This window comes from Pempheris klunzingeri, chromosome 18 (assembly GCF_042242105.1).
Source record: "Pempheris klunzingeri isolate RE-2024b chromosome 18, fPemKlu1.hap1, whole genome shotgun sequence".
Classification (NCBI taxonomy): domain Eukaryota; kingdom Metazoa; phylum Chordata; class Actinopteri; order Acropomatiformes; family Pempheridae; genus Pempheris; species Pempheris klunzingeri.
This window is the reverse complement of record NC_092029.1, coordinates 1,777,137-1,792,637: the sequence shown is the minus strand read 5'-3', so window position 1 is coordinate 1,792,637 and position 15,501 is coordinate 1,777,137. Positions and strand designations below refer to the sequence as shown.

The 15,501-nt window shown below is 41.6% G+C and overlaps 1 protein-coding gene across 1 annotated transcript in view; it reads left to right on the top strand.

Moving 5' to 3' along the window:
* Window positions 1-3,968: 3,968 nt before the first annotated feature.
* The window catches only part of mei4 (meiosis-specific, MEI4 homolog (S. cerevisiae)), a 49,797-nt gene continuing 38,264 nt past the window's right edge, over window positions 3,969-15,501 (top strand). The window contains exons 1-3 of the mRNA XM_070849846.1: window positions 3,969-3,996; window positions 5,605-5,850; window positions 8,160-8,656. Coding sequence (XP_070705947.1) covers window positions 3,969-3,996; window positions 5,605-5,850; window positions 8,160-8,656 — 771 coding nt within the window. The remainder of the gene's footprint in view (window positions 3,997-5,604; window positions 5,851-8,159; window positions 8,657-15,501) is intronic.

Here is a 15,501-nt window from a genome sequence, read left to right as displayed (position 1 = left end):
GTAGCCACCATTTTGTTATTATATATTATTGATTTATGCTGATGTTCGCTATAATTTTATGCATTAAAGGTCCCAAATTGTGCTCTTCTTACAGGCCGTACTTTTAAGGTATTTGGAGGTCGTACTAATGCAGGTTTACATGATTCAATGTTCAAAAAACACATTATTTTCCTGCTCTTGTTCCCCTTATGACATCAGAAAGGGTGTTTTCACACACGTTGACTGAAAGATGGAGCAGAAACAGAGAGAGGACGTCTGTACTCACATCAGGGACACTTACTCATGTTGGAAAGACATAAAAAGTGCCTTTTGTGTAATATGAGACCTTTAATCACTGCGGTAGGAATGTATGCCATAAATCTCCAAACATATTTATAATTTTTGCTATTTTTAATTATTCTCCTCATGTTTACTACCAAATTACATTGTTCTGTCCGGGAATTCACCATGAAATTATTAGAAAATTAGTAGTGCGTTACCCAAATGTTTGCATATTTAGATTTGTTCCGTGAGGCTAATAATATTTCTCAAACAATGTTAACATTTAAAGTAAATTAACACCCTTCCAATTAAATATTAGTGATGCTTTTAGGATGCTGTGATGCGTGAAGCCGGCGACGTCTCTTCATTTTCGAAGCAATCACACCCGAAGGCTGCTGAGCTCTGGCAGAGTGTCGGTGAACCTGGTGACCATAATTCATGACGGCAATGAGGCCGAACACCTGTGCAGCTTCAACACAAAGCCTCCTGCAGCCAACAATCAAGTATTGATACAATAACTCTCACACAGGCAAGGTTACATCATCAATACGATGTGAAAACAGCAACGTGAGTCAGACAGGAAACAGATCCTCTAAATCTGATCATCATCACACTAGAGTGGCAGGAGGGATCTGTTCGGGGATCTGTTGGGTCTGTTGGTGGATCTGTTAATGGATCTATTGGGTCATTTGGTGGATCTGTTAGTGGATCTGTGGTGGGTCTGCTGGATCTGTTAGTAGATCTGTTAGTGGGTCTGTTGAATCTGTTAGTGGATCTGTTGGATCTGTTAGTGGCTCTGTTGAATCTGTTAGTGGATCTGTTGGTGGGTCTGTTGGGTCTGTTGGTGGATCTGTTTGGTCTGTTACTGAGTCTGTTGGTGGATCTGTTAGTGAATCTGTTAGTGGATCTGTTGGATCTGTTAGTGGCTCTGTTGGTGGGTCTTTTGGATCTGTTAGTGGATCTGTTGGTGGATCTGTTAGTGGATTTGTTGGGGCCGTTGGTGGATCAGTTAATGGATCAGTTGGTGGATCTGTTGGTTTGAGTTTGGCGCCTGTTGCCGTGACATTTGTGTACGTACATGAAGGTTTACTTTATCGGATGGATTCTGATCTGCTGTCGTGTTTCTATCGTTCACTAAATCCCTCTGAAAGTGAACGTGATCCCAACAGTGTCTGTCACCGCTGTGTCTGTCTCTGTAGTTGTGTGGTGAACTTTAAAAAGATGATCATTCACAGGTCTAGAGAGCAGAGGACAACCTTCAGGGAGCTTTAATTCAAAGCTGAAGAACACCGAGCGGCTAATTACCTTTGAGGCAGAGCTGATTTAAAAATAAGTTGAAGACCACTTTTCTTTTGGCAAACAATATTCATCACCAGGGCCTGTGCTCTCCGTGAGCACGATCAAAGTGAGATTTTAAACATAAATTATTGATCCCGCTTCATTCCCCCATATTGTTCTGGCCCGTATTGATCCCGCTGGTGAGCAGAGTCACAAAGCAAAGCTCCCCATTCTCCGGCGCTGACCTTCACCCACACGCCTGCAGGCTCTGAGCGGTCCGAGGGAATCACACCACGGACGCTCTGGGCTGAAACGAGATTCCTCTGGACGGCGTCTGTCCTCGCTCTCTGTGAGAGGCCGAGGGGCTCAGTGATCCAGCGGGACCTCTGCATCGAGCCGCTGCTCCTCCAAATGAAGAGGAGCTGGTCGGCTTAAATCTGCAGGCCCCTTAAAATACTTCACTCAACAGTATATTTTACTCGAGGTGTAGAAGAAGCACTGTTCACACTGCAGGTGTGCAGATTTCACTGGGACAGGTTTTCATAAAATACCAAACACTTGGGGTAAAAGTACACCATTACACATTAAAATCCTGTGTGTGTTAAAGTATTATCAGCAAATATACCATTTATATATTGTATGTAAAGTATACTGAGTAGTGGAGGAAGTAAATGTACAAATACCACACAGTACAAATTGTTATTTAAGTGAAAGCATATAAATCTAATCAGGAAAATGTACCTAAACTATTAAAAGTATTGACAGTACTATAAGCAGTACTTGGATTCTGCAGTTAATCTCATGTGCTTCATATATTGTTGGGTCCTTTAATCCATAATACAGCATCATATTTTATGGGTTTTCTTTTCTAAATTCTAATCTGCAAAGTAAGTGTAGCTGTTGAACAGATGTTGTGGAGTAAAAGGTGTAAAATAGAAACACTCACGTTAAGTACCAGTGTGAAGCACTTCTAAATGAAAATCTGCCTCCAGCAATCCATCCACTGGCGGACTGCCCCTTTAAAACAAGTGAGAAACATCTGTCAGTGCAGTTAAATTCAAACTTAATCTAAACCAGCATATTTAAAAAATGTCCTCAAGCTAAAAGCGTGTGAAGCGTCACAGAAGATGATGTTAGTCTCAGAGAACAGTGAAGTGCTGCCGATGTTGTTGGTTTGAAGAGCTGCCTGAGATCAGATCCAGAGGACGGCCGCCTGTTGCTGCAGATAATGAGCCGGCATGTTTGGACAACAACGCTCATACATATTGAGGACACTCGAAAATGTCATTGAGGAAACTTCCAAAAGGTTAACAATCACTGGATGCAAATTCTGACAATCTGCAGCGAATCAGAGCAGAATTAGTTGAACTGTGTGTCGGCTAAAAACCTACAGAAATAAAATAAAATGTTCTTATGATGCCTAGACAGGAGCGTTTCTCTTTTTTAAACACGTGTACCCTCATCAACATGCTCCACATGGGCTCACTTCTGTTATTAGGACACTGGATTTTGGTGTAATAGTTTTATTTTCATACAACTGAACTGTCAGTGTTTAAGTCTGGTCCAGTTTGCACCTTCTCACTCCTTCTCACCTGTTTATCCTTTAGTTTCAGCTATTTCACCTGTTTATCCTTTAGTTTCAGCTATTTCACCTGTTTATTCTTTAATTTCAGCTAAAATTTACCTCTTTATTCTTTACTTTTAGCTATTTCACCTGTTTATGCATTAGTTTTAGTCAACAATGTAATCAAGGTCACCTAGGTCACCTGTTTATCCTTTAATTTCAGCTATTTTCCCAGTTTATTCATTGATTTTAAGTCTCTCACCTGTTTATTTATTAACGTGAAGTAAATGGTAAATGCTCTGTATTTGTGTAGCACCCTTCTAGTCATTTCGACCACTCAAAGCACTTTTACATCACATCCTCACCCATTCACTCATCATTCATACAGATGACAGTGAATTCTCTCACTGGAGCTGCTTCAGCAGCAGGTTGGGGGTTCAGCGTCTTGCTCAAGGACACTTGAACCACCACCGACATTCAGATTGATGGACGGCTCTGCTCTTGTGTGCAGCTACACTTATAAAACCATCGATAACATGGTCACTAAGGATGATATGAAACGACTACAGTGAAAAACATGAACATTATTATAGCCTTCACATACACATCAGTTCAGGTTGTATTTTGTTGACATATCTACATTAAAATTATGCAAAAATGAAAAGATAACAATATCAAGCACAGTTCACAGACTAGCTTTTGAACACAACACATTTTTGGTGAACTGTCATCTGTCATGGCCGCTCAGGGTCACAGATTGTCAGTCGCAGATTTCAGTGTAACACCTGGAGAAGCTAAATTAGCATAATCCTCGTTACCACCGTAAACCTTTGATGGAGGAGCTGAAGAGCATGAGAGCCGAGATATGGAGCATCAGGACGGTGATTTAAAAGGTAACGAAGCTGTTTAGTAGTTTACGTTGAGAATTTGAAGTTGTATTTTACCATAAAAACAGAATAATGAGCTAACTGTAATAATGAGCTAGCATCGTCATTAGCTAACGCTAGCCGTGCACCTCATTAACGTTAGCTATACTTTGCTTCAGGTAAATTTAAAGTTTAGTAAGTTATTTTTTCTACATCAGTGCTATTTTCCCCTTGTTTTTGTGGACAGACATGAGTTCAGGCTGCCAGATTATATTAGAGACGCCAAAAGCACCACAAGCTAACTGTAGCTAACCGTGCTAGCTTGAGCAAATCAGGCTACTTTGGGAAGTTTTCAAGAAATAAACCTCAAATCGTGACAATTTCTGCATTTCAGTCTCACACAGGGGACAAAACTGATGTGGAGATTTAAGGGAGAGTAACAATCAGGATGGAGAGCGACATCATCTGTAAATAAATGTGGTTTTAGCGGCTGTCCGACAATGGAAGCAATGGAAGATTTGTTGGTGAATTGGTTAAATCTGAATAAAACAATATTAACGGTTTGGACAGAGGCGGTAGTATAGAAACACGTTAACATTGCCGAGTTGTTCTGGCTGCAGGTTGGGAAGCTTTTATAAATGTAAGATGTAGTTTCTGACTTTTTTTAAATCTTACTTTTAGTATTTTTCACTTGTTAAACTTCATAGTTACGTTTTTCTTTTGCTAACTTGTGATGGGAAGCTTGTGGGGGAATGTAATATAGTACATTTACTCCAGTACTGTGCTTAAATATAATTTTGGTGCATTTTTTTGTATTACTTACTTGATTACTTTTAAGATTAAAACTACAAATATTGCAGTGGATGTGAGGTAAAACTACTGTTTTTGTCAATGGAGTCTGGTGGCTTTGAAGACTCAGATTGTCAGTTATATCGCTCGCTTCAAACACACCAGACTCCATTCACAAAAAGGTAATTTTACCTAACAGAGCACAAGAGTTGCTGATCCACTGCTGCCTCGACTGGTTAGTCTGTTTGTGTTGTTATATGTTAAAGAAATGTTGTGTTGGGTCTGAACTCACCCTTTAAAACACAGAAGTCAAACAAACAAACTAACCAATCGAGGCAGCGGCAGACCAGGAATGTTTGTGTTCTGTGAGGTAAAATGACTGTTTTTATGAATGTAGTCTGGTGTGTGTGCAGAGAGCGATACAACGGCTGTTTGTGGTTAAACCAAAAGGATCTTTCAGGTCTCTCTCTGTAGGGATCCTTTCCATGATGCTGTCACACACTTAGAATAACACTCTGAGCCTGTCGGTGGCACTTTTAGTGGATGACTTACTGTGATATGAGACAAAGGAAAGCAACAAATGGCTTCATTTTCTGCTTGTCGACTATTGGAGTGATTGTTTTGGTGCCACCTTGTTTTGTTTTTGGGTAAAGTTTGATTTTAAAGATGTTTTTTGTTATAATGATGAAGAATAATGTCTTTATATGCTCTGTTGTGCACCTCAGCAACAAAACAAAACATTATTTTGAGGACTTGCTCTTTTGAAAACTGTATTTTCTGATGAGATTATGACCTCGGCTGAATTCTGACTGTGGAAGTTTTCTGTTTGTTGACTCTGTTTTTCAGGAGCGAGCCGAGCCGAGTGGTCTTTCATGAAGGCCAGAGTGGCCCTGGCGGTGGCTATAATAAAGAACAAGCCGCCGGGCATGAGCGGCAGACAGTATGCAGAGTCTTTGGCCTGCACGCTGAGGAGGCAGGATGAAAGCTGGAGGAGAAAGGCTGAGGAGTGGCAGCAGGAGGTGCTGAGGCTCAGACAGGAGCTGCTGCTCAGCAGAGCGACGTCGAGCTCAAAGAGCACCGCCGAGGCAGCAGGTGGGTCGCAGGTGGAGGAGGAAGTACTCAGATCAGTACTTCAGGTATTAAATGTTACTGCTACAAACTGGGTATTGAAAAGCCAAGTCATTGTACATTTACTCAAATACTGCACTTGTCTTTTTAACTTGGAGCTACTTTGACTTTATTGATTTTAATTTGCTGTCACTTTATGCTTTGAGGGAAATATTGCACTTTTTCCTTTGCCACATTTATTAGATTTAGTCATAAGTTACTTAACAAATTAAGATCTACAATGCAAAATAGAATCAAACATTTAAATAGTTATTTATTATAATTATGTGTATTTATACGTAGTGGTATTTTTATCTTTACTCATGGGTGGAAGAAGTATTCAGTAAAAGTACTAATACCACACACACTCTATAAAGGGTAAAAGTCCTGCAAATGTCAAATTGCAGTAAAAGTTTAATGATTAATGATATAATCAGGATTGATTATTACAGCTGAGAAGTGCTGCTGAAAATGTAGCACAGATCAATCAATAAATAAATAATTGTCCCGACTGGTTTTTATTGATGCTTTTCATACTTTGGACAGTTTGACCGTGAAAAAGTATTAAATTTAACTTGGTGAACACAGAAACCCTGTTTATTGGCAAAGTAAATTCTAGCGGTTCCTCTCTCTTTGCCAACTCGCTCGTTCTTGCCAAATCTCCTGACTGCTTTAAATGATGTTATCATGTGTTTCTCAGGAATAGGCGGCAGCGTTTCCCTGCAGAGAATAGGTCATTTTTGAAACAGCACTCGGCCCCGAACAAAAACACACACACAGATGTAAACAGTGCAGCTTTACGACTATTTGTTTCTAGGAAAACACTCAAACCTCCTAAATCTGAAGCCCCAAGGGCCGAGGGGAGACATTTAGGAGTATAGCCTGTAAAAATGATAACCAAAGTCCACCTGTTCACGGAGTTATGAGCTACAGCGCCTGTAATTTTGCTTTTAGAAGCCCACCGGTGTGATTTTACTGATTTAAAGTACAACAGTCTACCTTAAAAACATCACCTACCTTACCTATATACGTGCTTGTCTGAAAACCCTGCGAGACAGAGCTGCTCACCACTTACTGAATATTGGAAATTTGTGTGAAAATACAGGAAAGGGGCATCAGTTTCGCCTCCTTTCTATTTATTTAGCAGTGATGAGGCAGCGCAGCAAAAACAGTTTACCCACAGAGAAAATATGAAAGTGTAATTTGGCGCAATTTGTATGTGGTCCTGATGTTTATGATGATGTGTGAAAACAGACATAGTGTATATATATTTTTAGAGTTGGACAGAAGCAGAGAGTAAACTATAAACACTGCAGTTTGTTTGTACAGCCTCCTCACAGTCTACTTACAGTATGTATACCACAAACAGCCGTTATAGCGCTCTCTGCACACACACCAGACTCCATTCACTAAAACAGGGATTTTACTTTGCAGAACACAGGGGTCGGTGGTCTACAGCCGCCCCGATCTGTGAGTTTGTTTGTGCTATTGTTTGTTAAACAAAGGTTGTGTTGGATATGAACTAACCCTCTCAAACACTGAAGTCAACGACAATAATACAAATAAACTAACCAGTTGAAGCAGCTGCAGACCAGCAACTCCCGTGTTTGACAATGTAAAATCCCTGTTTTAGTGAATGTAGTCTGGTGTGTGTGCTGTTTGTGGTTAAACCAAAAGGATCTTCCAGGTCTCTCTCTGTAGGGATCCTTTCCATGATGCTGTCACACACTTAGAATAACACTCTGAGCCTGTCAGTGGATCAAACAAGCTCTTTTAGTGGACTTTGCCATAGTGGCACTACTATTACACAAATATGTGTAAAATCTATGTAAAAGCATGGGCCCAGGTTTAAAAATGCAGAAATCACCCAAGTAAAAATACCCAGTACGCAGAATCTCCTTTTCAAAACAGAACATTATATGTAGTTTACAGTTGTTGCATTAATATTTTCTTCACTTTAATGCTGCAGCTTGTAATGGTGGAGCTTGTTTTAACTACTGTGTATACCAGCGGGTAGTTTGATCTGGGATTATACATCCGACATTATGAGATCAGTATATTTTTGATTGATAATCTGAATCTGTAATGTAACAAGTAAAGCTGGTAACACTCAAGTTAATTACAAATACCTCAAATTGTTCTTAAGTTTAGTACAAGAGTAAAATACTGTCCACCTCTGGAACTGCCCGATGTTTTGTCTCCATGTACAGAATCATATACAGATATAAATATGCTTTAAACAAGACTGATTCAGCTCCTTTTTGGACTAATTTGTTCCGTATAAACTCTTCCAGGTCATGACGACACGATGGACGTTTCGCAGGACCTGTTTGGACCAGGCTCCGACTCGGAGACCCCCGAGCTCCTGCTGGAGGACCCCCAGCCTGCCATCACACCCCCGGAGCCGCCGCTTCCCTCCTCCAGTCATCACGGACGACCTTCTGGGAACGCCGTGGTTCCTCATGTGCAGTTCCTGCAGTCGCTGTGTGCTCTGCACCGTGCCCAGGGGGACACCAGAGGCCCGGAGTCGCTCTGGTTCCGCCCCGATGGAGATGCAGGGTCGGTGCTGGCCGACTCCGTCTGCCAGCTCCTTGACTCGGTGGTGGCGGCGTGCAGGGACCCCCCTCCGCTGGGACCCCGTGACCTCGTCCTGCAGGCCTGCCAGGTCGCAGCTGAAGCGATGGACCTCTTCTGCTCCCAGCGGCTGCCGTCTGTAGAGTTCATGAGACACGTGGAGGAGTCACTGAGGGAGCTGACTGGGACGCTGCTGCACTGCAATCAGCTCAGCAGGGTGAGTGAAGGGATCCACGGGGGGGGGGGGTATTTTATCATTAGTGTGGCTGTGGTGGGCCCCCTCAGCTGGAAAATGACCCCCACTGTTCCAGCAGCTTAATTAAAGGGAGACGATGTCTTTCTGATCAGATATATTGCCAAACATGGATCATTTTAACACATAACTGAGTGAAATCGCTCATGTTACAAAATGACCACATTAATGAACATCTCTGGTCCGGAGTAGGGATTTAAATATTCCAGCAGTCGTTAGTGTCTTATTTTTAAAAATATATTTTCCTTTTATTTCACCGGCATCTGGTCGAGAGCTGATGTAGCCTGATGGCAGAAAGAGGAGAAAACATCCTCCTCCTCCTCCTCCGGAGCATGTTGTCGGCGCAGGGAAACAAACTCGGTATTCAAATGAACCATCAACCGTCTCCAGGTTTTGCTCCGTAGATTAAGGACACAGCAGATTTCTGTGGGATTAAATCACCGTGTTGGTCACAGCTCTTTCTCACCGCCGGACATCCCCTGGGTAATGCCAGTCCTTTGGAAAGGAGGCTTAAGGGGCTTACGTGACGGTGGCAGTGGCCGCAGCATTACATTAACTTCACTCTAAAGAAGTTTTAACACCACCCAGCTTCCTGTGAGCATCATTAAAGTTCCCTAATATTTTATTTTCTCAGGCTTGGACGGGATTATTAGTGTTTGTGTGAAATCGTGTGTTGACTCAGCGTAATGCTCCAGCAGCAGAAGCGGCGGAAAGCTTGTAGAAAAATGTAAAAATTGATCTTTTATCCGTTTAAAACCGCATCGAGTCTGATTAGAGCAAAACGGGCCAAATACATTTTCCGTGTAAACAAGCAGCTGCAAATAGGACGACCAAAATACCAACTAATCATCGTTTGTTTGACCTGTTTTCCTCCCTCAATTAATCTTTGAAATTAAAGAATGTACCGAAACATACTGATCATCACTGGGTGGCTTTAAATCGCTCGTTCAGTCCAACCAGCAGCTTACAGGCGTCATGTCGACTCTTCTGCTGGAGTTTTGAAGTAGTTAAAGTTTGGAGAAACACCGAGGTGTAATGAAAGTGTGGATGATAAAACTGGGTCTAATTGATACGAAACAGAAGAACCAGAGAAGTTGGGTGTTCTTGTGCAGCAGGTCTGTCAGGCTTTGTAGTCGTGGGCTTTAGTAACACGATATCCAGGGAGTTCACAGGGCGATGACTCTGTGTCGCCCATCCCAAAGCAGAGAGGACGAACTGTGTGTTTAGACCGCCACTCTCATCACGGTGGCGTGAACACGACACTGAAGCGACCGTCTGTTCCTGCTCCGTCTTCTCTGCATTTCAAAGAGGTGGAGCAGCCGAGCGTCCTGTGGGCTGTGCAGTTTGTCGTTTGATATGCGTGTGATCGTCATTCATAATTTCACATTTTAAGTTTTATTTGAAACAAACAGAAGCAATAAAGTGGAAAAAAAACAAGGTCTGATGACGAAAATAGATTATAAGATATCACAAAAGTTTGATCATTAAAATGATAAAATAATCACTAAAATATGTAGTAAAAGTGAAATACAACCAGCCTAGATTAGAAAATGGAGGTAAATGAGGGATTTTGGCCGCCGCTCGCTGCACATTATCCCGCTTACCAAAATACTGACTTCAAAATGTTGTTGATTTGAAAATGACTTTATTGCTTCTGCTATCAGAACTGTGTCCATAGCAACACACTGTAGAAGATTCAACAGTTGAATAATTGTATTTATTCAGTGCCTGTTTACCGAGCATCAGCCTTACGTGTGCGTTGCTTCATGTCGAGTGGATAAACTCCTGCTGCGTGTTACATAATGTGCTGCTACTTAAACATAATATACATTTCATGCACATGACCATGTTGTCTCCAAACACTTGACTAATAATGCAGCAATAAAACTTTAACAGAGACACAAAGAGGATCACAGTATCAAATACAAACAGCCTCTGCAGGGGAGGTAAATAACAGCCCCGGTTACTGTTCGAGGAAATACAGTAATAATAATAATAATAATAATAATAATGATGATGATAACTTTATTTGTGTTGCACCTTCACAAAGTGCTTTGACAGACAACGTAAAACAGGATACTGAGGGATCAATATAACAGTGAGGCCAAACAAAAGCAAAGGATCATGAATTTAAAACAAGAAAAAGACATAAAACAGAGGAGAAAGACACAGATGGCAGAAGAGATAAAAAAAAAACCCAGTGAAAACATAAATATAGTCGTAAAAAGGAGTTCAATAAATCCAACTCATACATGCAAACCTACAGAAAAACTGGCTCATGAATTAAACCTCTAATTAACTGAGCAGTAAAATACACAGTGCATTGTATCATATACAGTTCTGTCAAAGGTGTGAGGAGATGCTGTAAAGACAGAATGCTCTCTAAAATATAGAATATTTAATTGTTTTATTGATTTTTACAAAATGCAAAGTGGGCGAACAGAAGAAAAATCTAATCCAGATCAATGTTTGCTGTGACCTCCCTTTACCTGCAGAACAGCTGATCGGTTCTTCAGGTCAGGTGTTTTATAGGCTCATATTCAGGTGTGTGAGTGACCAGTTATACCAAACAGGTGCTGACGATCACCAGTTTCATATGAAGGTGAATCAGAAACAGCTGCAGGAGGATTAAAACTGGGGGAGGAACAACCTGTGCTGCCAAGGTGACAGTTCGAGGTCATCATGTTCAGACTGAGCGCAGCAACCAGACACCAGGTGGTTCTCCTGCATCAGAGAGGCCTGAAGAAGCACAAAGAAACCAAGGAACCTTATTGAAATCTGAGGATGTCCAGCTCAGAACCAGCAGAAACCAGGTGGGACCAGGTTCACCAGGAGAAGTCTGGACAGAAGTGTCTCCGACGTGGAAACATGGCCAAGAGACTGAACTCTGCGTGAAAGCAGGAGCTGTGGAGCCGAAACATGGCAGCTGGACTGATCTGGACTGAGGCAAAAGGTTGGAGAGCAGAACAATACTGAGAGTGTGCAGGCAGCAGTGGAGCTGGTGGAGCCTCCTTGTTAGTCTGGAGCTGCAGTTCTGCAGGTGGAGTTTGGGGGATTTGGTCGGAGTTAATGGTGTCGTCAGTGCCGAGACACTAATCCATCATCAGTACCATCAGGGAGGCGTCTGATTTGGCCACAGCCAGTGTCACCAGGAACCATCTTCAGTGTGAAGGAGTCCACACACACACACACACACACACACACACACACACACACACACACACACACACACACACACACACACACACACACACACACACACACACACACACACACGTGTCCCTGAAGAACTGATGCTGTTTTGAAGGCAAAGGCTGGTCACAGCAAATATTGATTTAATTTAGATTTTTCTTCTGTTTGCTCACTTTGTATTTTGTAAATCGATAAAAATAAACAATTAAATGTTATAATTTAGAAAGCATTCTTCCTCGACAGCATTTCTTCACACCGGCACACTGTTGTACACATATTCATGTTTAAACAGCAGCTTGTTGTCACTTTGCTGTCACTACGTTTAACAGCAGCTTTCTATCTTCACAGTATATAAGACTAATCCTTTATTACCCTTGAAATGGCATTGAGAGTGTTTCCATTACACTACAGAGGGAGCGCGGGGTCCTGTTCCATTAGGTTTAACCGTCATTCAAAGCTCACCGAGCCCACGAAGCGTGAAAACCGCCTTCAGAGCCCATCGCCGCCTCACACATGTTAGTGTCATGACGGCAGCGGGCAGCTGGGAAATGTAGATGAAAGCCAGTCTGAGTTCACAAGGAGGAAATCATCCCGGCTGGCTGTTAGCGGGCGCTCAGAGAAAAGGCTGGTTGGAGGTGAGCTGCCCCTCGCCTGGAGCAGGGTGGGGGGGCAAAGATGGAGCCAAACGGCTGCAGTCAGGTGGGACGGTGTCCGGCGACCTGCCGCGGCCAAACAGGAAGTCGCAGAAATGTTTCCACCTCGTTAGATTCATTACAACAATAAATCTGCGTCAGTCGTGCTTTTTGTTGAATGATGCTGCTGTTAACCCTTAGAGGTCATATTTTATTAAGTAGTAAATGGATGTTAAGGGGCTTAGATCCCTGAATTTAAGAAACAGACTCACTGAACTCTCATCTCATGTAAGCTTTATTTGATTTGTTATATATTTAACATATTTTTCTAATAGTTGATATTTCAGAATATCTTTTAAAGGTATTACAATGTGGGAACAGTGTGCGTCTCTGGCATTGTCTTCTATTCTTTGTCCAGTTCAGCCTTGAAGAGCACTTTGTAAGTTCTCATTTTTTATGTTATATAATGATTCTTCTTCTTCTTCTTCTTCTTATAAAGCACGCACAGGATGTTTGTTGACACATTAAATCTTCATTGCTGAGCGTGAGACCATAAAAATGTAGCGTCAGATGTTACAATAACTCTTTTGTTAAAGTTCTGAAGTTAGTGAAATGAAAATATGCCAAAGATATCTGTGCTAAGTTGCCTCATGGGATACGAGGACGGCCACTTAGAGTCAGACCACCAATCACAATAACGCAGAGCAAATTAACGAGCAGGAATCCCTTTAGCTGGGCTCGGCGTGGAAACACAGGAGTTTTATTATGATGGAACTGCTGCTTTAGCATTTTAAAGCAAACACCTAACAGTCATAGATTCAGAAGTGTTGAATAAAACATTTGAGTTGTTTAACATTCATTCAGAGTCAGAAAAGTCAGAAGAACTCTTACTTTTGGGGGTCGGGCGGTTGCTTCAGGGGTTCTGTGCCATGCTGAAATATTTGTTCATGTTTGGGTATAAAAGTTTAAGAAACTATTATTTATACTAGAATACGAAAGAGCAATTTGTTTGTCCGTTGGGGTGAAAAATTGGCTTTACCTCACCATGAAATGCATACAAACCAGAGAATGAATAAAAAAGAACAGGTGATGTTTACACCACACCATCCGGAAACTGGGCACCATAAAATGTCAAAATGGAACCAAGGAAGAGACAAAACAGAAGACATAAAACCCTGCAGCAGGTTTGTGTCAATGTGAAATCCAAAAGGACAAAGTCCATGTTAGCATCAGCAGCAGAGCTAGTTAGCTGTTAGCATCTGATGGGCAGTTAGCTCACACAGCAACAGCTAATGGAGCTGTTAAGTCTTACAGCTAGCAGAGCTAATGGAGCTTACAGAGCTAATAGATCTTACAGCTAAAAGAGCAAATAGATCAGACATCTAATATAGCTAACAGGTATATGGTCAAATTGGGCTAACAGAGCTAACTGCTAACAAAGTGAACCGTCAACAGGGCTAATAGATCTTAGAGCTTACAGAGCTAACAGCTATTGCAGCTAATAGAGCTCGCAGAACTAACAGCGAATGGAACTTATCGAGCTAATAGATCTTACAGCTAGCAGCTAACAGAGCTAATTGATTTTAAAGCTAACAGAGATTGCAGAGCTAACAAATAATGGAACTAACAGATCTCACAGCTAATAGCTAAGAGGGCTAATAGACCGTAAAGCCAACAGCGCTAATGGATCTTCCAGCTAATAGAGCTTATAGATAATAGAGCTAACAGCTGATGTAACGAATAAAGCTAACGGAGCTAATAGATCTTATAGCTAACGGAGCTAATGGAGCTTACAGAGGTAACAGCTGATGGAACGACTCGAGCCAATGGAGCTAATAGGTCTTACAGCTAACAGAGGTAATATAGTTTATAGCTAACACAGCTGAACACACAGCATCACTGAACAAGTGTTAAAACACAACAAGTTTACAGTTCATTTATTTTTTCTTAATTCAGTTTTTTGCACTTTACAGGTAACTTGATCATAATAATCATCTCTGTCAATATGTGACATTGAATCTATGCAGACTTCCTGTTCAGCTTATAAGCACCTTTATAGTGTGAGTTCTGTGTGTGGAGCCAGACTTCTCCCTCCTGTTTGATATCTCCGATCTCTGGTGCTCACTGCATGTGTAATTAATGTTTTTGTTGCGCTCGCTCTCCTTCAGCCTGCCTCAGCTGCTCGTTTTTAGTGGGTCTTATTTTATTTTTTCCCAGAATGTATTTTGATAAGGCCTCAAGAGTTGTTACTCAGAGTCAAATGTGGGACTATACAGGCAGAGAAAAAGCTTTTAAAATGTAATCATTCAGCTGTGGGCGATACGGGTCACTGATCTCAGCTGTGCTTGTGGCTGCATCACATTTTGGCCTGTTGACAAAGTGCTCGGAGAAATTGGTTTTTCTGCCTTTTCTATTATGGATGCCCTCTTGTGTGGCGAGTGAACTGTGGTCCAAAACGGCAGCTTTAGAAAGAAGCCGTCTCTCATTGATTCTGAGGAGCTGGCACTGAAGCCTGAGGTTTAAAACTCTTTGAACCAAACTGATGATCCGTTGCTGTGATAATCAGTTCTTGACATAAATCACCTGTTGGATCAAAAAATATACGTGTGTGTACCAAACAACCAGTTAGAGGAACCGTAGTTGTCAATTTAATGATTTCTGAGGAGATGTCGTGTTCATGGCAGATATTAGCAGACTGGTTAGGGCTGTGAACTCTGTAGTTTAAACGCTGCGTCCTCGCTGGTGTTTCTTCTTCTGGTGACGTCATTTCTTGGAGGATCTTCTTCTTCTTCATGTCCCTAAAATGTGTCCAACCTCAGCTAAAAGGTGAGTGAGAAAAGGCTTCAGACTTATGGAATCAGATTCGTTTCAAAAGTTTCAAGCAAAACTTATTAAAAGTCAATCAAAATAAATGGATTTGAGAGAGAAAAAAATGAACTCAAGCAAAAAATGATAACCTTCAAAATAAAAAATGTCTCTTGAAAA